The sequence below is a fragment of the Fringilla coelebs genome (assembly GCF_963513975.1).
Source record: "Fringilla coelebs genome assembly, chromosome: 16".
NCBI lineage: Eukaryota > Metazoa > Chordata > Aves > Passeriformes > Fringillidae > Fringilla > Fringilla coelebs.
In genome coordinates, this window is record NC_140042.1 from 14,372,396 (window position 1) to 14,395,735 (window position 23,340).

The following is a 23,340-nucleotide window of genomic DNA, read 5'->3' on the forward strand; positions in this document are numbered from 1 at the left end:
TCATGATCCTCACCGAACACTCTGCAGAGTCTGCAGCCTCTTCTGGCTTCTTTCCAGCTCCAATTTTCGTTTTTCAATCTTGGTTTCTAAATTGGCTTCATCCAAAGCCACATTATTCAACATGTCTTTGGTCTTTTGGACTTCTTCCTGAAAGAGAAGGATGGTGAACCATGGCTGGCACTGGGATAATTACATTTATCTTTCAGATGCTGAACATTGTTCTGGATAATCTCATCTGTGTTTACTCAAGTAAGCAGTGGAAATTCAAAAGTTCTTTGTGGCTAGAATAATGAACTAACTGGACATTTGCAAATGTAAAATACCTGATTTTTTGGCCAACATTCTTAAAGAAGGAAAAGCCCCACAGCTGAAGCTTTAATTTTCCTTCTCACAGAGAAGCAGTAGAAGGCAGGAAGAAGCCTTGTCTTTTGGCATCATTAAGATATTTTTGGATTTTATCTTAATGGAATCATTCAGGTTGTTTCCAACCTTAATGATTCCATGATTCCCTCTGAATAAACAAATGAGAAATGCATTTGTTTCTCGGTACTATTTTAGGGAATTTTAAGTTTCCATAGTTTTTTTTCCTCTTCAAGATACAAGTCAGTTTTATAAAGAACTTCCTATATCTGAATATTTTCATACTTTTCTAAGTTTTCTTTTATCAATTTTTTTCCAAAATCTGGGAAGCATCTTGGACATTTTAACATGTGCTACAGGAAGCAGGAGGGCAAGTGGGAATATTCCAATTGATTCAATGAGCTGAGTGCACTCAAGAAAAAGAATCCATGAGCATCTTTTGAGGGAGAGGGAGGATTCCACTGCTGGAATTCCAGCTGTGAGTGTTGGTGCTGCTCAGCTCCAACAGGTCATTCCATGAACTGGGCCAGGATTAATGAGCTGAGTGTGTGCCATGCTGTTTGTCAGGAATCCAGTCCCTCTCTCATGGAGAAGAGGAGTAAGAAACTGGAGTAAGAAATGTACATTACCAACATTTAGTAATTCACAGGTTGTGAGCAGGAGCAAAACACAAGGGAAGATTGCCTGGAATGTCTCTTGGTTATCCATTGGGTGTTTAAACCTGGAACTCTATGCTTGTAGTCACTTGGACTGGATACAGTTTGCAGGGAAATAATTGATAGGGAGATAATTAACTGGGAGTTAATTAACTCCCTCCTCACACAGAGCAGCTGAAGGCTCAGAAATTCAGGAAGCCAGGCACTGGAGCAAGGACAGTGCTGGCAAGTGCAGGACAGGCACAAAGCCCTTCCCAGCAAGCATCCCAGGGATGCCCTGGCAGGATGCTCAGTGCCAGCTCTCACTCACCCCCTGGCCAGCTCAGCTTCCAAAGCCCCCCAACTCCAGAGGCACCAGCACTTCTGCAGTCAGCCAGGTCCCTCCTTGCAGCCCTGACTCTGCAGAGGTCACAGGGCTCACACAAGGTACAGGGTGTAGATCTCTGTGCTGATTTGGGTAATTTTTATCCCTCCTGCAGAGCTTTGGGGTGAAGCTCCTAAGAGAGGCAGGGAATATGACTACAATGCGTTTTCCCCCATGAGAGGGGCTAAGAGCAGCTCTCAGATGCATCAACTGCAGCTGCAGGTGATGGCTTTGGCACTCTTTACCCCAGGCTGTTGATAAAAAGAGCTAATTTCCTCTTGCAGCAGAAAAATTATAATTTTGCAATCAAATAAATTATATTTTGCTTACCAGAATGCTGTTAATGGCAATTTTCATCACCTTCTCAGCCTCATTTATCTCCAAAGGTCTGCCAAGAGATTCTGTCCTTGCTTCCTATGAAATAAAATGAACCAATATATTTAAACACTACACAAAGGAACTAATTTATGCAGAACTGAGGGTGATCAAGCAACAATGATAGGATCATCTGCATAATAAATGGGGTAGGATTTAGTGTTTATTCACCACGGCTGAGATGATTTAGAGACCAGGAGATGATGAAAAAGTGAGTTGAGATGAGCAGGAGGGAGCAATCAAGGCATCTTTTCCAAATGAGGTGAGTGCTGTGTCTGACTGCAGCTATTCTTGAAGGCAGATTTTTGGCAACTGCTCTGACTTTACATGTGGAGCAGGGCACAGAAGATTCCATCAGCTGTACAACACAACCCATGAAAACACCAGTGCAGCTGGAGGAGCACGGTGTTCCAAAAGTGTGGAGCTACAAGGACTACAAAGCCACCAGGTGGACACTGAGTACTGGCACTGAGCTCCAGGAGCCTTTGGAGAATGCTCCCAGGCCCAGGCTGGCATTGTGGGGTGTCCTGTACTGAATGATCCCTGTGGGTCCTTCCCACCAGGATATTCCATTATTCCATGTGCCTCCCATGTGCAGATGTTTGGGCATCTCTGCTTCTGGTAAGTGAGTGAGTCAGACTCCTCAAACACCCCCCAGTGATCCTTGTTTAGATCCCAAAGGATTAAAATAATCCCTCTCAGCAGACTTGGGGACACATGGGCTTGGCTGTGCACTTGTCCATTCGATGCCTTAAGCACTGACCTGGTCATTACATAAAAACTTCTGATTACTTGCTTGGCACTGGAAGGGAAGAGAGGGAATTTTGCAGCTCCCTAAAACAATCTTGCATTGGCAAAACACTTGGTAACAGGTGAATAAAGATGGAGAAAGCATCTCTCTGGAAGATATCTGATTAAGAACCTAAAAATGCTTTGTACACTTTGCCACAAGCTGTACCCAGCCCACCACAGGAGGAATTCTGGAAGCAGATCCAGTAACTTTGCTAAGATGCCACGCCAGACTCTCCAGATTGCACAGCTCAGCTCCAGCAGAGCCTGATCCCTTCCCACCAAGTCCAGGGAATTGCAGGGTGAACCCAACCTGGGAGCACATCCAGCAAAACAATAAAAGCAGCTTTTTGTGCTGAGCTTATTCCTCTGCTGGATCAGGTGTCTGAGCAATCCCAGCACATGCTGCACAAAGGCTCATTTTCCTGGCATGAGAAAAGAAGGAGAACAAACATTCTGCTGGGGAGAGTGACAGCAGTTACATCTGTTGGTGGCAGTGACTGCTCACCCTGCCTGAAGAGCTTGTGAAGTGCAGAGAAAAACAAACTCCAAAGCAGAAAGTTCATTTGGGCAGAAATAAGATTAAAAACATCTGTGCAATACAAATTCCCAAATAATTCCACACATAAATGTTTTTGGAGGAGGGTGGGGAAGAATAATGCAGCTCAGTTGTCTGGGAACATTTACCATTTTAGAAGCTCAGCAAAATCCCTGTTTATTTGTGAGGCCTTTGCCAGGACCAGCAAAATCCCTGTTTATTTGTGAGGCCCTTGCCAGGACCAGCAAAATCCCTGTTTATTTGTGAGGCCCTTGCCAGGACCAGCAAAATCCCTGTTTATTTGTGAGGCCTTTGCCAGGCCCAGCCTGGTGCACACACTGCCCTGCCAACTGGACTCAGAGGGTCTGTGCCACAGGGCCAACACACTTCAAACAAAACAGCAGAGGAATGGGAATTATTGTCCTTTCCACTTGCAAGGAGGTCAAAGGAACAGCCAGGACTGCAGTGTGTAATCATAAACAACTCCCTGAGCAGCTCCCCTCCAGCAGCCTGGTGAAACACCCCAGAACATGCACAGGGCACTGCAGTGGGGCAGTGGAAATAGAATGCAGACATAAATATATGTTGAGTCTATCAAAAGCACTGGTATTTTTTGGTGGGTGTCTGTCACAGCTTCCCTGGGTAACAGTCACTGGGCCATTTCCTGTAACCCTATGAACACTGGCAGAGAGGAGAGTTTTATCTTTAATATCTCTTTTCAAGAAGGACCCTTTGAAATGCACCCACCACTTCCCTTTACTGGGAATCTCTTCCCACTAGCTTCATTCCCAGTTAACAATGACGAGCCACTATTGCAAAACTCATTCTGCAAATATGCCCAGGGAAACATTTTCAACTGGTAATGGATTTCCATTTTTATGGACCAGAAGCTGATAAAGCAGCTTCAGTGTGCCTGATGTATGGAAAAATGGATGCACTCTTCCTCTAAACTGCATGAAGGAACCAAGAGAAGTAATTAGGCATGACCAGCATGCAAGTCACTGATGATAAATGTGGTGTAATAACATATTCTGATGTGCTCAAGGTACAGCAGAGGTTTCCAAACACCTTGCTTGTGGTAAGGAACAGAAATTAAAGCTTTTTTTCCTAGCACACTGGTCTTGCTGTGGCTGCCCCTGGATCCCTGGCAGTGTCCAAGGCCAGGCTGGATGAGGCTTGGAGCCACCTGGGATAGTGGGAAGTGTCCCTGCCCATGGCAGGGGTGGAACTGGGAGATCTTCAAGGTCCCTTCCAACCCAAACCATTCCATGGTTCTTTTTCTAAGTTTTTGACCACAGGTTAAATTGTTCTTCTGTTTCCCAGGAGTTCTAAGCCTGATGCACACAGAAGTTTGTGACTCCTCACTGCCACTTCAGCCTCAATCCAGGCAGCCCCACATTCCCTGCTCCCTGGCAATTCCAGCTGTCCCTGCAGGCCACAAAGCTCTCCTGTAGGAGTTTGTTACTCAGGGAGTTCACTCACCCACGCTGGGACCACATTTGGCCAATCCAGGGATGATTTGGCACTGTTATATCAGAACAGGGAGGCTCAGGAGGGACATTCATCCTTCTGAAGGAATCTGACCCTTCCCAACAGCCCATCTGCCCCCTCAAGACATTTAAGTCATGGCAAATGAGAATTTTGCTGCTCCCACACTATGCTGCTTGGTTTCCAGCTCATCTCAGCAGCCTCCAAAGGGTGTCCACAAAGACATTTCCCTACTCAACCATGCAGGGCCTCAATGAGTGCCCCAAACCCTCAGCTATCCCAGCAGGTCAAACCCATGCCACAAAGAGGTCTGGCAGAGAGAAACAAGTGAAAAACTTAATTTTTCAATGGATAAGAAAGAATCAGAAGTAACCTGCATGTGGTTCTGCTGAGGCAGGAAAGGGAACTTTAAAGCTTTCTGACAGGGATGAATTCACACTGCTCTGCTCCCTCCCTCCCCAGCTCCATCCACCTTCTGGCTCTGGAGCTGATGCCAGTGATTCCCCCTCAGCTCACAAACCCCAGGATGTGCCTCCTGTGATCCTTCCACACCCTCAGAATCCTCACCTTTCATTTACTCTGTGCAAGGTTTGAGGACAGACTGCATTGGCAGAGCTTGGATCAGTCCTCAGGACTACAGGGGGTCACTTCATGGCTCCTTGGCCAGAAGGTGACCTGGGATGTCTCCCCCAGACTGTGGGAACATGACAAGGAACTTCTTGTTCCAGAGCAGAAGCTAAACCTGTGAGTGAAATTCCAAACACCAAATTCCAAACAAATTCCAAAAATCCAAACAAATTCCAAAATTCCAAATACAATCAGCTAGAAATGGCCTTGCTTGGGCAATGCTGGTTGGTTCACAAAGGAAAAAAGGGCAGGGTTGGAAGAGACCTAAAAGTTCACCTGATTCCAACTCCCTGCCACGGGCAGGGACACCTTCCACTGGACATAAGCAGTCCCCAAAATGCCAGGAGAAATGTGCCAACCACTGCTTTACAGCTGATGCCATTTCTTGAAGCCAAATACTCCTGGGAAGGCCACACAAAAGGATTTCTGACTTTAAAGGCACACACACAACTGCAGTTCTGGTTAAAGCTATATTGATTCAACACTGTGCAAGGGTTAATTTTGGCTTCCCAATTTGCAGTGAGCCCTCTTCCTCAGAGTGACAGGTTAGGCTTGGGTTAGAAGCAGGACTGTTCAATAAAACTGAAGCAAACCAAGTAATTCTCCAGAGTTGTGGCAATTTCAAGTTACAAATTTCCACTACAAGTTCTATGTGTGTCAGCTCTGGAACCAAAGCCCAGGAAATGAGAGAAATTCATTTATCAGCCTCCCTCAGGCAGCACCTCGTATCCAGAAGGAACATTTGGCAGGCGGAAAAATGCTTCCAATATTCCCAATAAAATGACTTTTTGCAGTTAAGTTCCAAAGAGCAGGGAATGATGCAACCACCTCTGAAATCACATCTCCCTCTGCCCCCAGCAGCTCTACTGGGAGGGAGAAGGAGGGAGGGAAGGAAGGAAGGAAGAGGAAAGGAAAGGGGAAAAAGGGAAGGGAAGGGAAAAGGGAAGGGAAAAGGGGAGGGAAGGGGAGGGAAGGAAAAAGGAAAGGAAAAAAGAAAAAGGAAAAAGGAAAAAGGAAAAAGGAAAAAGGAAAAAGGAAAAAGGAAAAAGGAAAAAGGAAAAAGGAAAAAGGAAAAAGGAAAGGAAAGGAAAGGAAAGGAAAGGAAAGGAAAGGAAAGGAAAGGAAAGGAAAGGAAAGGAAAGGAAAGGAAAAAGGAAAGAAAGGAAAGGAAGGGAAAGGAAAGGGAAAGCTCTTTAATCCAAAAGGTGGGAATAAGGAGATCCAAGTGAAATGTCCTTAGTGGCAAGGCCTGGTGCTGAGCTAACACTGCCTCAGCTCCACAGCTGGCTCTGAATGCCTTGGGCTCTCTGAAGAGTTCAATTCCAGCCTTTCCCAGCTGAGCTGGTAACAAGATTCTCAGTGCCTCCCATCAGTTTGGGAACCAGCTGCTGCTGTGGGCATCCATAACAATAATAGGGAGCAGTGCCCAGAATATATCCTCTACAGAGTGGCAAACACTTCATGTGGCTGTTAAAAGCTTTAATCTATCAAATTCAGCATTTTCTGTATTTACAGAAGTGGATACAGGGAATAAACACTTTGTTAAAGGGCACAGATGGGCTAAGTGCCAAGAGGAGCATTAGAACACAAACCCACTTCATTGTCCATCTTTAGCACAAGCTAAAAGCCTTAAAAGAAAATATTATTTTCATTTTTCTTCAGTTTTACAGGGCTTCCAGCTAATTAAGAGGTAAATAAAATGAAAACAAGCTAGAGAAGGTCAGAAATCTTTCTGCCTGCCAGCAGCACTGAGGCAATTTTCTTGTGGAATATTTTTTGCTCCATTATCTTCCCATGTCCAATAATTCAGCAAGTCTGAGCAGGGCAGCCCTCTGACAGGCTCCTGCTAGTGTGGCCCAGGACCTCTGGCAGAAGCAGAGTGGGAAGCACTCAGAGTTGAAAACAGCCAGGGATTTTTGCTTTTGGCTTTCCATTGTAGGATAATTCAAGAGAACCCTTGAAAGTCTCATCACTGCTTTATTTTGGGCTGAAGAATGATTTGCACCAGCTCATCACCCCTCCCCCAAAGGTTAATGTGGCCATTTCCCCCACCTTGCCATGTTTTTAGGATAGAGCACCACTGGCTTTTCCAACATCTTTTTCCATGTACAGAATGGCAGCTGTGTAGATCCCAGAAAAGGGAGTGCACAGGGAAGCAGTGCTGCATTTTGCCTGAGTGCTGACATTAATTCCCTTGCTACTTTTCTTGATTTGGGGTTTGACAGCCTTAATCACAGACTGGTATTTTCAACAACTTCTTTTCTCCATTCATTTAGCACCGTGTAGGAAGACAGAGAAAGAAATCCAAACAAAATTTCTCATCCCCGTCTCAAATCCAAATCAACCCCATGCAAAAAACTCAACATGCCTGGTTATTCTTGCAAAAGTAACTGTAAAAATTCTGAAAATTGAAGTTACATAGCAATGAAATGCAGAGAAAGTGCCCTTGGCAGGAAAGGAAACAATAAAGATGAAGATGTATTTCTCCATGCATGGCATTTGCATGGAATTGGCTTTTCATTTAGGGATCTCACTGTGTGGTACCAAGCTCATTCATCAGCTCCACTAAACTCTACAAATCCCAGCTGTAATTCCTGTGCTCCAGGATTGGACCAGCAAGACTGGAAGCTGCAAATTACCTTCCAAATGAAATGCTTAAATGTGTTTTAAAATAAAAATTCCATGTCTCCAGCACTGGCACAGGACACCAATAACCAGCACTGTGCTCCTCCACAGCTGGGCTAGAAACAGCACAGCTCCCAGAGAACTCAGTAATTATATTTGGGATTTTCATCTGACAATCCAGCTTTGGGGGTCCTTTGGGATTTTTTTCTCCCACATAACTTAACAACACCACAGACTGAATTCAGCAAACCCTGTAGGTTTTGTTTCTTCCTCTGAGGTTAATGAAATATTATTTTTTAGCATTACAGATTAACTTGGGAAGCAGTTTAAATATACAGAAAAACTGTACATTCAGTCAGGGAATAAGGTATTTGCAAAGGCTTCAGAAAGGCACAGAACCACATTTCCAAGAAATCAGACCTCAACTCTTCCCCAAAAATATGTACATACATTTACAGCACTCTCTACCTCCAATAAATCTAACAGAACCATTCCCCTAAATTCTTCTCTAGCTGAAATTTGTTTTCATTCAGAAAGTAATTTATTAAAAAAAGTGTTTCATGACTAGGAGCAATGAAATTTATCTAATGTATGAAGTTTTTCTACACAGTTTCTATACAAATTATGTACAAAAAGACTCCAACATAGAAGGTAAAGGTTGTGGAGCAAATTAGAGTCAACATTTCCAAAAGAAATAATGAGTTTTACTTCACTTTTCCCCAATGATCTTTCCCCAAAAGCTGCTCAGACTGTGAAAACAGATCGAGTCAACCCATTAGTGCCAAATGCTGGCATTTCCTTTATAGTTCCTGGAAAATGAAGCCATCTTCACTTAGGATAGAAGTAAGATTTATCATCAGCCTGTTGAAGCTTACATAGGAAGAGCTTTTATTTAAATATCTGGAAATGAGTGGATTGGAAAAAGAAAGAGAAAAGAGGTTCAGGGAACATAAAACTCTCATGTTTTCAAATTCCTTTAAACACTATGACAGCTGTTGATAGATTTTGGCACATGCAACAGGTTTCAGGAGATAAAATGGAATAAAAAACTAAACCACTGCTCCCCTGCCCTTCCACAGCACAAACCCTCTGGAAGTGCCAATTATTGTGAGCATTAATTAGCCAGGCACTGCCAGAAGAAAATAACCAATGGAAATCAATAATCTGCAGATATAAAAGCATTAAAGTAATCTTGGTTTAATAGCAATTAATTTGGTGTCTACCAGCAAAGCTCTACTCCCCACCCAAAGCCAGAATGAGCTTCAATTCTTCCCCACCTGGAATGGGGTGGGAAGGGCAGGCAGAGGATGCCATTGCTGGGGTCTCCTGAGCACCTCCCTGTGAAGGATGCAGGGAGGATGTGGCAGATGAGGAAGGGCAATTCCTGACTGCCCTCAGCACTGACAAGAAGCCCAGACCCAACAGTGATGGAAAAACTCAGCAGTGTCTGGCTCTAAGCCTCTCCTGGGATTGGTAAATTTCATTCTGCAAACTGAAAGGCAGAACTGGGGGCTGATAATCAAAAATTACAAATTCCACTGCCAAAATGGTTCCTGCAACCTCCTGACTTTGAAGCCTTTTTGCTTTGCTACATGCTCAAGTCTCAAGTTTGTTGCACGTCCCAAACTTGACATTTAATACACCAGCCCAAAATGGGTCCTTCAGATTTAACAAATCACTGAAAAACCTTGGAACCAGCCCCAGATCATAAGGAACAGAGTCCAAAAGCATCTTCTGCAGCTCTCTGGAGGCTCTCCCTGTGCTCTCACTGTCACCTGCTGCCTTCAGGCCATGCACTCAGCTAATGGCACAGAAGGTCACCTTTCCCAGGACAGCATTTCCCAAAGACAGCAAGGTCCAAACCTGCCAAACCTTTCTGCAAAACACAACCTGTGCACCTGGGCAGGATCAGCTGGCCCCAGCTTGTGTGCTCAGCCACAAGGAACACGTGCTCCCTGCTCTCTCTAGGAAATCCAATCCATTCAGAAATGGCACCTCAAAGCAGGCTCCCACTCCAGAGCTCTTATGGCCCCACTGGGAAGTGCCTGCACTGAAGCTCTTTCTCCTCATTTTTCAGCTCTTGCTTTCAGCACATTCCACTTGTGCCTGGCCCTTTTCCAGGGCCCAGTTCTAAACTCAGTGTCCTCAAAGCCTTGATTTCAAGTGACTGAACAACACCCAATTCAAACCAATGCTTGAATACTTTTAAAAATGCCTAAACTGATCTATATTTGACTTTTAGCAGAGTTACAGGGATCTTGTACTCAGAGCAAAAGGGCCCAATGCTCCACTAAAGCAAATATTAACACATCACACAGCAGCTGTGTGAAAATTCCTTCAAAGCCAAGAAATTAGGAAGTGCAAGAGAAGAAGTAACTGATTAACAGCTCTGGGACAGTGCTGCATGTTGAGTTAAACTGGATTATCACTTCTCCCTCTCTTTTGAATTATTAACACCTGCACACCACAGTGATGTATGGATCCAGCAGGAAAGGCAATGTTCCATGGAGGAACTCCCAGGCTATCAGCCACCCCCTGAAACACGTGTACTCCATCAAACAAGGATCTGGGAGCATTAACTGTGGAGGCTCAGAGTTTACAGCTCTGAAGGGTGCACTCCCTCCAGCTCAGACATCTGAACATTTCCAACACCATGCAGGGTCTCCCTCCTTTAAAGTCCCTTTTCAGAAAATGAAGAACCTCCAGTGCTGGAGATAAAGGCACTGAAGAAAATAATGGCAAGACTTCCTGGCAGTGTGCACTGACTTCACACGACAGCTTTTGATTTTCCTTCTTCTCCAGCTAAGCTGAAGAACATGTACTCTGCAGGCTGTGATGCCTCCAGCTCCTGCCACAGAAATAATGAGCCTTGCCCTTGGAAAACTAACAGCACTCATCATTTATGTTAGAATATCCATCCCAAACACCACAGCCTGCACATGGATTTCCAAACAGGGAGTATTTCAGTTTTCTGCTGAAGAGAAAGCAGCCAAGCTGCTCTCTCAGGCTGCCTGCAGTCCAGCCATGAACAGGAGTAGGAAGGAAATGCAAACTGTCAGGCCCATTCCTTCTAACTCACAGGATATTCATGTCAGATGCAGACATTAATAAAAACTGAGACTTTTTCCCCTTTTTCCTTTGAGGCACCCAGTGAACACAAGTTTTTCCACCCTCTCCAGCGTGTACTCACCCTCAGCTCGACCTCTTTGCCAAGTAAGTCATACAGGACTGCTCCTTTGGAGGTGATTTCAGAAGCAAGCTGTCTAGCTGCCTTCAAGTCAGCAATCTGGGAACACAGCAACAGCACTGAGTAGCAGGAGAATCCCCAACATCACAAAGAATATCCATGGTATTTCTCATCCTGATGTCAAAATTGCACTGGAGGTCTAAACTCTGTCAGAGGTTGTGCACCAGAACCAGAGTGCACAGAGTCTCCCTTGGCTTTGAAACAGTCCAGGTGAGGCTCTGTCAGGTACAGGTTTCTGAGGGAAACCCCAAATACTTTAGGCCAAGAAAAACAACCCCACAAATCTCCTCAGAACTGTGGCTCAGCCAGCTACTGGTTCATGTGCTGCCCAGGACAAAGGGAAACATCACCTTTTTCATGAGCAGAAGTAAAAACTTCGTATACCAAAAGGAATGGGACCAGCCTGCAATGGAAGTAATGAACTTTTGAGCACCTACCAAGTGGGTTTTTTGTTATTTTTTCAGAGAGACACATCAGACTTACAGAGAGGAGAATCACTTCTGGGTCTGCCATTTTCTCTAGAATCACAGGAACAGAGAATTATACAATGGTTTGTGTGGGAAGAGTCCCTAAAGCCCATCCAGTCCCACTCCTGCCATGGGCAGGGACATCTTCCACAGAAGTAGTAACAGAAATTCCTCTTATTTAGCAAAGTGCTGGGTTTTTTGTCTTGGTTTTCTTTTTGGGTTTTTTTTTTTAGTATTTAGAGAAGGTGCTTTTAAGATATCAAAAGATGGATTTTATTTTAAGGGCTTGAACAGCTTTGATGTCTGTTAGGGTCACAGGAAGATTTCCCCTTCTTTCAATGCAAATGGGCTGAAAATCAACTTTCAGTCAGTATTTTGCAAGCTCCTCCTGTTGCAAAAGTTCAGTAGGTAGAAAATAACCTTTATTCCAGCCTACTCCAATATTTCTATGGTGTCAACAAGATTTCAATACAAAGAGAACCAGTTTTGTGTCACTGTTGCCTCATGTCCTAGATTGCCAAGCAATATGTATTCTATTTACCATCTGTTAGAGGTAGGGCAGTTGTCTTCTGTTAAGTGGGCATTTTTTCCTATTCCCTTCCACAATCACTCCTCCCTCTGGGGAGACACCTGCTGTTAATGGGCCATTGCATGTCACTGCATGACTGGTAAGAATTTCAGCATCCCACTGTGGGATGCTCCACCCAGAGGGAGGAGCCAAGCATTCCCAACTGGATATAATCTGAACTCTTGGGACACCAGCACAGCTTTTCCACTGCATTCCCAGAGGAACAGCTGCCTCTTCCACTGGATTTTCACAGGAAGACTACACCCTGCTCCAACAGAACCACCCCTGGCACTGCAGGGGGGCTGCAGCCACAATTCCAACTGGACTGCTACCAACACCTGGACCAACAGGGTATCAGGCTGTGTTCTGACTCTGTCAGTGTTGTTTTGATTTACTGTATTGTTTATTTTCTTTTTTTATTTTATTGCCTAATAAAAAAACTGTTATTCCTTCTTCCTTATCTTTGCCTGAGAGACCCCTTAATTTCAAATTTATAACAATTGGGAGGGAGGGGGTTTTCATTTTCCAGTTCAGGGGAGGCTCCTACCTTCCTTAGCAGACACCTGTATTTCCCAACCAAGACATCTTGCATTATGCTTCTAGTTGAGAATTCAGAGATTAAAACAAATCACAGAGTCACATAATCCCACCTCCTGAAAGTCTGACTTAAAACCCTGCCTACTGCCTTGCCAGAACACTCTCCACTTAAATACCAGCTAGCAAACAGATGAGTTTTCCCAAGTGAACACAAGAGTGGCAGCCTTGCTTACTTTGGAGCCCAGATCAAACTTGAACTTGGTGCTGTCCTCCTCGGGGAGGTGAGCACGCTCCCCGCCCTGGGTGTTCATGGCCCCGTAGAGCACCGAGGTGACCTTGAGCAGCTCCTTCACAGCGTGGCCATCAGCCTGGTACAGCCTCTTGGTGTTCAGCTTGATGTGAGCCTTGGTAGCCTTGGGCAAGAAACAAACAATTCAGAAGTCACAAAGAACATAATCTGTGGGAATCCATAAAATCAGAGGGTTTTGGGAAAGCTGCAAAAGGCAGGCCTCAGAGACAGCAGAACTGTGATTAGAGCTAAGCAGTGGCCATGAGATAGATCAGCAGAAAAATTATGTAAAAAGTAAGGAGAAATAGAACAACGGCTTGTCTAGAATAACTCCCTAAGCTGCAGAAAAGTCTTATCTAGTGAGATATTAGGAAGTTTTAAGCTTAATACTGGAGCTCTGTGCATTGCTTTAAGGGTTACAAGCAGGTATTGTATCCAAAATAAGCAGGCATTGTTTAACCAAAGGTACCTGTGTCTATAGTGGTTGGTTGGAACTACTGTCAATGTGCTTCTGCTTTGTGTGATTGGTCAAAAAACTTTTAAAGTGAGTTGTAAGATTAAGTTCTTGGTCTGCTGCCTGGGATGTGAGCTGCTGGCATCTTCCCACTGTCATAACCATGTAATGAGAGTGATGCTGGAAAATCAAACAGCTCAGGGCACGTTCCTCAGCAGTCCCGTCCCGTTTGTGATTTGTGCACAGCCCCCAGCCAGCAATAAAAATCCTCAGTTATCTGCACTCAAAGCTCTTTTTGGGGGCACCAATTATTCTGCTGTACAGAATAATTCCTCCTGTTTGGACCCCCAGTTTGTCTCATCATAATTCTGGTATTTCTAGAAGAAATTTTTCTGAAAGCTGTGCTCTTTCTGCATGTCAGAACATTTGCAGAAAAACCCTCAAACTATCATAATTTCTTCCCTGAATAAAGATCAGCAAAAACCCTATGCACCATTTAAATTCAAATTAAGTTTAAGTGGAAAGTAAGTGCTGCCCAGGTCTTGTGATGATGCTGCAGAGAGGTAAATTTCACCCTTAATGAGTTGCAAGAATGAGATCAGTTATCCTAATTTAACTGTCTTCTCTTCCAGCATACCTTCCAAATGTTTTATTGCTTCTCTCAATTTTTTCTCTGCTATGATATTAGTGATTTTATTCCCTTGCCTTCCATCTCTGAAAGGTACAGACAGAACAATAAGGGGAAAAATACTAAAAATTCTAATATTATCTTTTTGTGCTTCAAAATAACAAAGGGAGAAAATTACTATCTGTCACAGAAAGGACACATGTTGTTCTTAAAATTCCTAGTAAGTTTATATTATAAATTAATAGCCTCAAAGAGCCAACCACAAATTTCTGATTAAACTTTGAGGGAGTCTTTGTGGTGGCATAACTAAACAAGGAGGCAAAAAAAAAAATCTATAGATCCAAAAACCAAGCTTAAAAATGACACATGAATGACAAAAGTGACTTAACATCTGCTTTTCAGTATATTTTTAAGATGAAGCCTCTGCTGAAACGTTTCTCCTTTGGGAATGCTGCAGCAGATAGAGCCTATCCATGAGTCACTGGTGGTATTACACAGCTTTGGTTTTACAGTGCTCCTGGAAGGAATTCACATTCCCTCAGGCTCTGCCAGAGCAGGATCTTCAAGCTGGGGGAAGAGACTCAGACATTATAATATTTAGTACAGAACAATTATAAGCTCTGCATTGAGCTTCACTGAAGAATGGACTGAAGGGAAAAATCCTGTGAAACTAAAGAGAGAAAGCACCACACTTCAAACCATGGATTTGGCTCCAGCTTTTCCACAGAAACAAAGAAATTGGATGCTGGCCCATGCTTATTCAGGTGTATTTTGTCAAGACTTTGTGACTTTAAAATTAGATTTTAATTTCCAATAAATATTTTCCTCTTGCCTCTCTCATCCCAAAATCTCAGCCCAGAGGAAAATGACTCATTCCTGTCTGCAGAGACAGGACCCAGGGAATGGCTGGAGCTGTGTTAGGAGAAGGTCAGGCTGGATCTCAGGAAAAGCTCCTTCCCCAGAGGGTGGTGGGGCACTGAACCAGGCTCCCCTGGGAATGGGCACAGCCCCAAGGCTGCCAGAGCTCAAGGTCCCAACTCAGGATCTTCTGTGATTCCAGGAAATTGAAGCCCAAACTTCCAGAACAGGCTCCTGGTGTTGTGCACCTGAGCCAGGAGAATACAAAGCTCATAGTACAAAAAAATCCCAAATTGCTTTTGAAATGTTGGTCTTAGAATGACCTCAAATGAGCCAAGACACAAAGTGAAAAGCCAGGTATGTTCACCTCCCTTCCCTTGCAGCAGAAGCAATCTAAAAAATTAATTGCAGAAACAGCAAGTATTCCATTATAGGAGAAGTGGTCATTAAATTGACATACTCTGTTTAACATCCCCTGTCCAAAGGGGATTGATGCACTAAATTATAAAGGATGTTGTTAGAGACAGAAGTTCCAATTTCAGCTTCATTCACCCTCAAGAGAGAAAAATCAATGTCTAATAAGAGGGAAAAAAATGTTTTTCATTCAAAGGCTACTTAAAAAGAGAAAAAATACACAGAGAAGTATCTATGTTTTTCAGACTGGCACAATGGCACTGTGGAGTCAAGAAGACAGCTTCATGTTTGGAAAGTCACCTCCATCACTTCATCTTTGAAACACCTATTTGATTTGTTGTTTTATTATATAAAATTTCTAGTTCTAGTTCTAGTTCTAGTTACAGAACCATTAAAAACCACAGCTATTTACTCTGAAGATCAGATGGTTAAAATGCAACAAAAAATATAAATATTCGCAAGAACAGCCAGAAAATTTGCTTAACTTCACAATCTGCTTTATTAATATCATGAAGCCAAATGTTCTGTGATGTCTGACTCTTGCAAAAGGTTTTGTGCCCTTGGGTTGCTGAGTTTGTTTTCATGAATGAATTTCTATGAGATGAACTCATAGGAGGCTTTTTGTTGCACTCAACTTCAAATTTGGATCCAAGTGGGCTTAGGCAGGAGCCAGGTATTGAGCCCCACTGATCAGGGCAGCTCTAGGGGGGGATTGATTAAAACCCCACCTAAGGCAGCCTTGCAGGCACTTCAGAACTTTGGGGTCTGGGAAGGAGACTTCTGGAAGTTCTGAAACAGCCAGGAACACAGAGCAGTAGTTAATTTGTGTGGAAAATTAACACCTCCTCAGTCCTTGTTCAGTAAAGCAGAGCAAAGCTCCAGCTCCATTCCCTGGTGATGGATCTGTCCTGCCATTCTCTTCTGAGACAACTCTGTCTCCATCACATCTCCCATCTGCCCACGGAGGCATAAAGCCATTAACTCCTGGGGAAGATAATTGTGGATTGCATGGACAGTGGATTATTAAGGAAATGTCTACAAGCTTCTCTCATCCTAAAAATGCTGAAAACCTACAATAACCCCCACACTAACTTGTGATATTAACTGAGACTAAGTACAGGATGACTAAAGTAATTTCCATTAATTTCATTTTCTGAATCATATTATGTAATTCTCCAAAACCCTTGGGATTTCTGGTATGAAATCAGCTATTGAAAGGCATCACATTATTTCTGCTTCCAGACTTGTGCTTGGAGGGGGAAACCCTCCCAAACAAAACAGACCTGTTCACTCCATCTCAAGATGCTCCAAGGCTCAAAAGTACATTCTCATATGTACAGGAATGTACCCTGCTCTGAATATGGCAAAATTAGGAATTAAAAGAATTTATGGTTCACACTATTCACAAATGACAAGGAAAATATTGTTAAAATGACATTTTAATAAGTTTAAGATCTTTTTTTAAAGTACTGTAATTCATCTTTGGTATTAACATAAAAACTGCCATTGCTTCCAGATCCAGCTGCAGCCCCAGAAAGTTCTTTTCACATAATGAAGAGTGTTAATCTAAGTGTGTGATAACACCAAAGGCTCCCACTGCTTCCAAATAACATGAATTTTATGAAGGATTATGCTATTTTACTCCAAAAGACTAAAAAATTTGATGACCCAATCCAAATATGTTGATGCATAAAAAAATTTATCTGAGAAAAAACCACATGCCCTAATCTATGGGAAATCTCATACAACCAATACATGATTCTATATCATCATGAAAACACCAGAAATTATGATAATTCAAGCACAGAAAAGAATTGGGCATCCAAAGTTAGCAATAACCATGGGGGAATCTCTTCTAAAACAATTTAAATGTTTTAAAAACATTTCCCGTCTACAGCTGCGTCTTCCACTGTTATCTTTTATAAATTAGGAGAGATAAGGATGAATATTGGTTTAGATCCCAATTTAGATCCCAATATCGTATTTAGATCCCAGTGAATATTGGAATGAATATTGGTTTAGATCCCAATATCATATTTAAATCCCAGTGAATATTGGAATGAATATTGGTTTAGATCCCAATTTAGATCCCAGTGAGTACTGGAATGAATAGTGGCTTAGATTCCAATTTAGATCCCAATATTATATTTAGATCCCAGTGAATATTAGAATGAATATTGGTTTAGATCCCAGTTTAGATCCCAATATCATATTTAGATCCCAGTGAATATTGGTTTAGATCCCAATATTGTATTTAGATCCCAGTGAATATTGGAATGAATATTGGTTTAGATCCCAATTTAGATCCCAATATTGTATTTAGATCCCAGTTATTATTGGAATGAATACTGGTTTAGATCCCAGTTTAGATCCCAGTATTATATTTAGATCTCAGTGAATATTAAAGTGAATATTGGTTTAGATCCAAATATTGTATTTAGATCCCAGTGAATATTGGAATGAATATTGGTTTAGATCCCAGTTTAGATCCCAGTATTGTATTTAGATCCCAATATGATGTTTAGATCCCAGCTCTGCAGAGAGAAGTACAGAATATCAGTAACAGCATGCCCTGGCCTCTTTGAATTTCCAGCAGCACAAGACAGAGGATCACAGAATCATGGAATGCTTTGGGTTGGAAGGGACCTTAAAACTCCTCCAGTGCCACCCCTGCCATGGCAGGGACAGCTGCCACCATCCCAGGCTGCTCCAAGCCCTGTCCAGCCTGGCCTTGGACACTGCCAGGGATAAAGCAGCAGCAGAATGCCACACAAACTCAGCCACCCCTTGCAGGGAAGCTCTCTGGGGTTAAGAGAGAAAGCTCTACAGCTGCCATGGAACCAGGGTTTCAGATTTTCAGGATTTCAGCCCAAGAACAGCTCCTGGGCAGACTCACCATGAACTGGGCCACGGCCTTAATGAAGAAAACCCGGTCCTGCTCTGTCTCCACATCCCCAGGAATGTCACTCTGAGGTTCATACCTGTGCAAACAACAGCTGGAGATTAGAACAAGGTTCTGGCAGCATCCAAGAGCCTGCTTCATCTGTGAGGCAAAAATCTAACTCAAAATAAGCATGGATGAGACTGGAGAATTGATCTGTAAATAAATTCCTGCTGCAGACTGGGGCATCCAGAGCTGGAGTGCGCACAGGGGGTTTGTACAAACTGCAGGAGCTGTAAAAGCTGACACACTGCACAAGTTCACAGCCAGACATCATTTCAAACATCCTCCTGTCACAAGTGAAGGAAATTTATGGAAAAACAAACTGAAATCTGTGAAATGCTTAAAAAAACATAAGTGAGATGCAGGAACTTCTGGAAGTGGCCAGTCCGCAGGAACCAGGGAAGAATAAAAGGAAATTCAGTGATTTGGACCCTCAGTGTAACAGCAGCATTTGAAAGACTATTTAGGCAACTTAATCCAAGTAATTCTGAATGGTTGTGAGTATATCCCTATTTCATCTCAACTGCAAGAGTATTCAGCAAATATCTAACAACTTAATGGGTATTAATTATTAATCCAGGCCAAAAAACTAGCAATCAGGAAAACTGGTCAATATTGGTTTCAATGATAATGTCCTACCTTATAATCTTAAAACCCCCTAATTTTACACTTGAGCAGGAGACAGAAGATAATGTATAATTCAAATAACACTTCAGGATCCAGAAATATTGAACCAAAGTCTGTCAAGGGGTTAAGTGGGTGTAGAACTGCAACTGGACAGTAGAAGATTAGAACCAAACCATTTTATTTCTTTTAAACATGTTGTGGATGCAGGTCAATACCAGGCTGTAGCAACAAGGCAAGAATTGGCTGGGTTTTGGTGAAATTCCCACAACAGATCACCCTTTTTGGATAAAAGGTCAGAAATGGACAGGATGGCTGTGGAGTTTGGAGAATATGTGAGAGATAAGACTACTTTTAAATGAGTGTGCCCGCAGTCAGGGTGAAACCTCTGGCAGCCACTAGGTTTGCTACTCCAGACTGCGTCATTAAGCTGAAAATCTCCAAACTACCACATTTCTGTCTGGTATTTAGAAGAGCAGAGCTCAAAGAATTACTAAATATCACTGAGTTCCCTCATTTCACAGCACACCATCAGTTCCCAAGCACACTCCCCACATGTCAGCATCAGCCCAACATTTGTTGGCCTCATCACCAACCTTTTCACGAGCCACAGCAGCACTTCTGAGACAAGCATGAAGTTTGGGGTGTGGAAATTCTCCATGGATATGAGTCGAGGATACCCCAGCGCTCTCATCATCTCAGTAAAATCTGAAAAATGAGGAAGAGCAGGGATTTCTTCTTTTATAGCCAATAAGGGCTTTGCCAAGATTGCCATCTCCCACAGAGTGTGCATAGTTACCATGCGATATACCCAGCGCAAAGCACTGTTCAAAAAATTAAACCTCAACAATTAACATAAATCCTATCATTTCGACAGAAAACACGCCCAAGTGAAAACAGGCGTTTTAAACGAGATTCCCTGAGCAGGAACAACGCGCACACAGCCTGTCCCTGCAGACACAGCAATCAATTTGTTCCCTACGAGCGGGGGGAATCCCGCCCTGCAGGGCTGTGCCACCCCCGGCAGCGGGGACCCCTCCCCGGCAGAAACCGGCGGGCTCAGCCCCGCATCCCCCGCAGCTCCGCGTGCGGCCGAGCGGAGCAGCGGGGCCCTCCCCGGGAGGCTCAGCCGGGGATGCCGCGTTCCGCCCGGCCCGGCCCCGCCGCCCCGGCCGCGCTCACTGCGGAGATCGCGGAACGACATCGCCGGGAGCCGCGGCCGCCGCCGCTCTGAGGCAACGCGCTGCGGGCGCTACGGCGGCGCGGCGGGGCCAAACCCCGCGGGAAGCGAAGTGCGCGGCCGCCGGACACTGAATCACGGCATGGCGGGATAAACGGGGGGCAAGAGCGCGCTGAGATCAGCGGGGCAACCTGCGAGCCATCGCCACCGTGGCAACCAGACCGGAGCACTGAGTGCCATGTCCAGGCTTTCCTTGAACACTACACGGCATGGGCAGCGAATTCTAATATCACCCTTTCAGGGAAGAAATTCTTCCTAGTGTCCAATCTGAACCTCGCCTGGCGCACTTCAGACTGTCTTCTTGTCCTGTCCCTAGTTCGCTGGTAGCAAAGCCAGCCCCCCTGGCTGTACCCTCCTGGCACGGAGGTGCTGAGAGGGAGAAGGTGTCCGTGTCCTCCCCACGTCCTCCAGGCGGAGCCCCCCAGGCTCCCTCGCTCAGGACATGCCGAGGCGGCCGGGGCAGAGCCGGGGCGGGGGCGCAGGGAGTGCCCGGCAGGAGCGGGGCAGGGCCTGTGCTGGGCGCCGGGGAGGCCGCAGCTCCTGTGCTGTGTCCAGCTGTGGCCCCTCAGTTGTGGGGGGACGCTGAGAGGCTGGAGGGAGTGCAGGGAAAGGAGGGGAGCTGGGGAAGGCTGTGGAGCTCATGGCCTGTGTGGAGGCGCTGAGGGAACCTGGGGGCTCAGCCTGGAGAAAAGTGTTTTCAAAAAGGAGGCTCAGATGGGATGTCCTCACTCTCCTTACTTCGTGATAGGAGATGGAGCCAGGTGGGGGTCAGGCTCTGCTTCCAGGGAACAAGGGACAGGACAAGAAGACAACTGGACACACAGTCTTAAATGTGCCAGGAGAGGTTTTGGTCATATTTAAGGAGGACTTTCTTCCCTGAAAGGGTGACGAGATATTAGAATGGGGTACTCATGTGGTGGATTCACTGTGGCAGGAGGTGTTCAAGCTAAGCCTGAGTATGGCACTTAGGGCTCTGGTCTGGTTGCCACAGTGGAGCTGGATCCCAGTTGGACTCAATGGTCTCACAGGGCTCTTCCACCCCAATCGATTCTGTGATTCTGTGACATTACAGCCTTTGGGGACAGCATGGTGGCTGATGAGTCCCCAGCCCGTCGCCGTGCCCAGAGCCCAGGCAGGAGTGGGCTGGGAAGGACGGGCAGAGCCTGTTGAGGGCGGCAGCTCGGCCTTCAGCAGCACCGCGGGCAGCCAGGGGCTCTCCCGGCTGCCGCAGCTCTCGCTGCTGCTGCTCTTGGTGCAGCCACTGGCGCCTTCCAGCCCCGCTGCCGAGACTCGGGGGCTTGGGAAGCGCTTCCCGAGCTCCTGGAAGAGCAGGCCGTGGCGCCAGCGAGGCACGCTGCTGGTGCTGGAGGCGCTGCCGTGGATGTGCGCAGCCCTGGCCCCGCTTCTCAAGGGCCCTCGCCCGGGCTGCTCCTGGGCAAAGGGCTCGGGAGCCGCGGGGGAGAGGCGAGGGAGGGGCTGGGGCGGCGGGGCCGGGAGCCGCCAAGGCCTTGGGCCGGGAGGCTGCGGGGCGAGGGCCGAGAGCCCTGGCGGAGCGGAGCTGGGCGGCCCCGAGGGCGCTCCGGGGCAGCCCCTCGGCCGAGGCGCAGAGGCGGAGCGGGGCTGAGCCCGGGGCCGGGCCGGAGCGGGGCCCGCCTGAGCCCCAGGGAGCCCCGGCAGAGCCGGCCGGAGCTCCGCTCGCTGCAGCCTCTGCCCGGGGCAGCCCGGCCGGGCCCGAGGCTCTCTGTGCAGGAGAGCCAAAGGCTGAGCCCCCTGAGGCCCCTGTGCCCCTTCCGTGGCTCCCCGGGCCGTGGTGCAGGAGAAGAGCCGGAGCGCCTCGGCCTGGGCCCGGCCGTGCTGCCGGAGCTGCCGCCGCGGAGCCGGGCCCGATGAGGCGCTGTCTGCTCGGGCACAGGCCGGTGCCCGCAGGGAAGAGGCAAAGGCAGCCTGGCACTCAGGAGAGGAGGAGACTCCGCTTCTCACCTCTCCTCTGACTCTCCAGCCCCAGCTCGTCTCTGGGCTTGCTGGGCATGGCAGGGAATGGATGACCAGTGCTGAGCCCGGGCACTGGGACATTCCCACCATAGGTGTTAGGAACCCCTTTTGTTATTAGGAAAATAGGTTTTCCAGAAGTCTTCCCCACCTCCAGCTGAAGTTTTTCAAAATGTTCATGTTTATTTTTTAAGGCATAGGCTTCCCAGTCATGTTCGCACCCCCTAGCTGAAGCTGGGAAGAGCAGTCTAGTTCAATGAAGCTCATGTTTTCTGTACATTGCTGTGTTATTTTACTCTTCCATATCTGTCAGGGACAGTCCAATTGATGGTTTTGCACATGGGCTGCAGCCCAGCAGTAAAGCTGAGCCTGAGTTTCCCATCAGGATTTAAAGAGTATGGAGGGCAGCTGGAAGTCACACCGTGGGCAATATTGTCTTGCCTGTGTCTTCCAAAGAAGCTTTTCTTTGATCCCTGTCTGCGCTGTGCCAGGGGACCCCAAAGGCCCAGGAGGGGTCTGGGTGGCCCCAGCAGGCTCTTGCAGGCTCGTGGGGCAGCAGGGAAGGGGCAGGAGCATCACTGGGGGGCTCAGACAGACCCACAGAGTTGCTGGGCTGCAGAAGCAGCCTCAGAGGGCAGCTGAGGCCGACCAACAGAGCTTTTGCAGCCTCTGAGCTCCCAACTGCATCTGCTGGTGACTGATCCTGGCAGCAGCTTCGTCATAAAGTTCTTCAAGGGTGCTGATGTCTGAGTTTGCCCCTACAGACATAACCCACAGCAGTTTTCATGTTGATGCATCAAGGAGGAGCAGCAACAAAGCAGTGAGGGTTCTGTGCTGACACTGGTGATGTCCCGTGGACCAAGGAACGGCAGCTGTGACCACAAATTTCTGCATTAACGCTGGATGGAGCAGCCAAGCTCTTCCTCACTGGCTCATCTGCATCTCAGGGTGGACTGAGCTGAAAATCATCTGCATCTCAGGCTCATCTGAGGACATTTTGCAAAGCAGTTCAGTTTTTTACATCAAACTGCCCAAGCTTAGAAGACACACAGGTGTGGACTCTGTAGTAAGCAATGCTCATGCACATGATTGAACAAGTAATCAAAAGCAAGGGAAGAGCAATAAATCCTGAAAGAATAAATAATGAAATGAAATAGTTACATTAGAAAATAGGAGATGTGTTTAGAGACTGGGTTTCTTATGCCAGAAAGCTGTGAGACAGCAAACCTTGAATAATTCACCAATTCAAGAGCGTGTCA

At 45.9% G+C, this 23,340-nt stretch overlaps 1 protein-coding gene across 2 annotated transcripts in view; it reads right to left on the reverse strand.

The window, feature by feature from the left end:
* CLUAP1 (clusterin associated protein 1) overlaps positions 1-20,103 on the reverse strand; it is a 59,464-nt gene extending 39,361 nt beyond the window's left edge. For both annotated transcript variants that reach the window (XM_084216292.1, XM_084216291.1), the window contains exons 1-7: positions 20,035-20,103; positions 19,449-19,560; positions 18,181-18,265; positions 12,875-13,054; positions 11,013-11,108; positions 1,711-1,794; positions 14-147 (exon numbers count right to left, since the gene is read on the reverse strand). In XM_084216292.1, coding sequence (XP_084072418.1) covers positions 14-147; positions 1,711-1,794; positions 11,013-11,108; positions 12,875-13,054; positions 18,181-18,265; positions 19,449-19,560; positions 20,035-20,056 — 713 coding nt within the window. In that variant the 5' untranslated portion in view covers positions 20,057-20,103. The remainder of the gene's footprint in view (positions 1-13; positions 148-1,710; positions 1,795-11,012; positions 11,109-12,874; positions 13,055-18,180; positions 18,266-19,448; positions 19,561-20,034) is intronic.
* Positions 20,104-23,340: the final 3,237 nt, after the last annotated feature.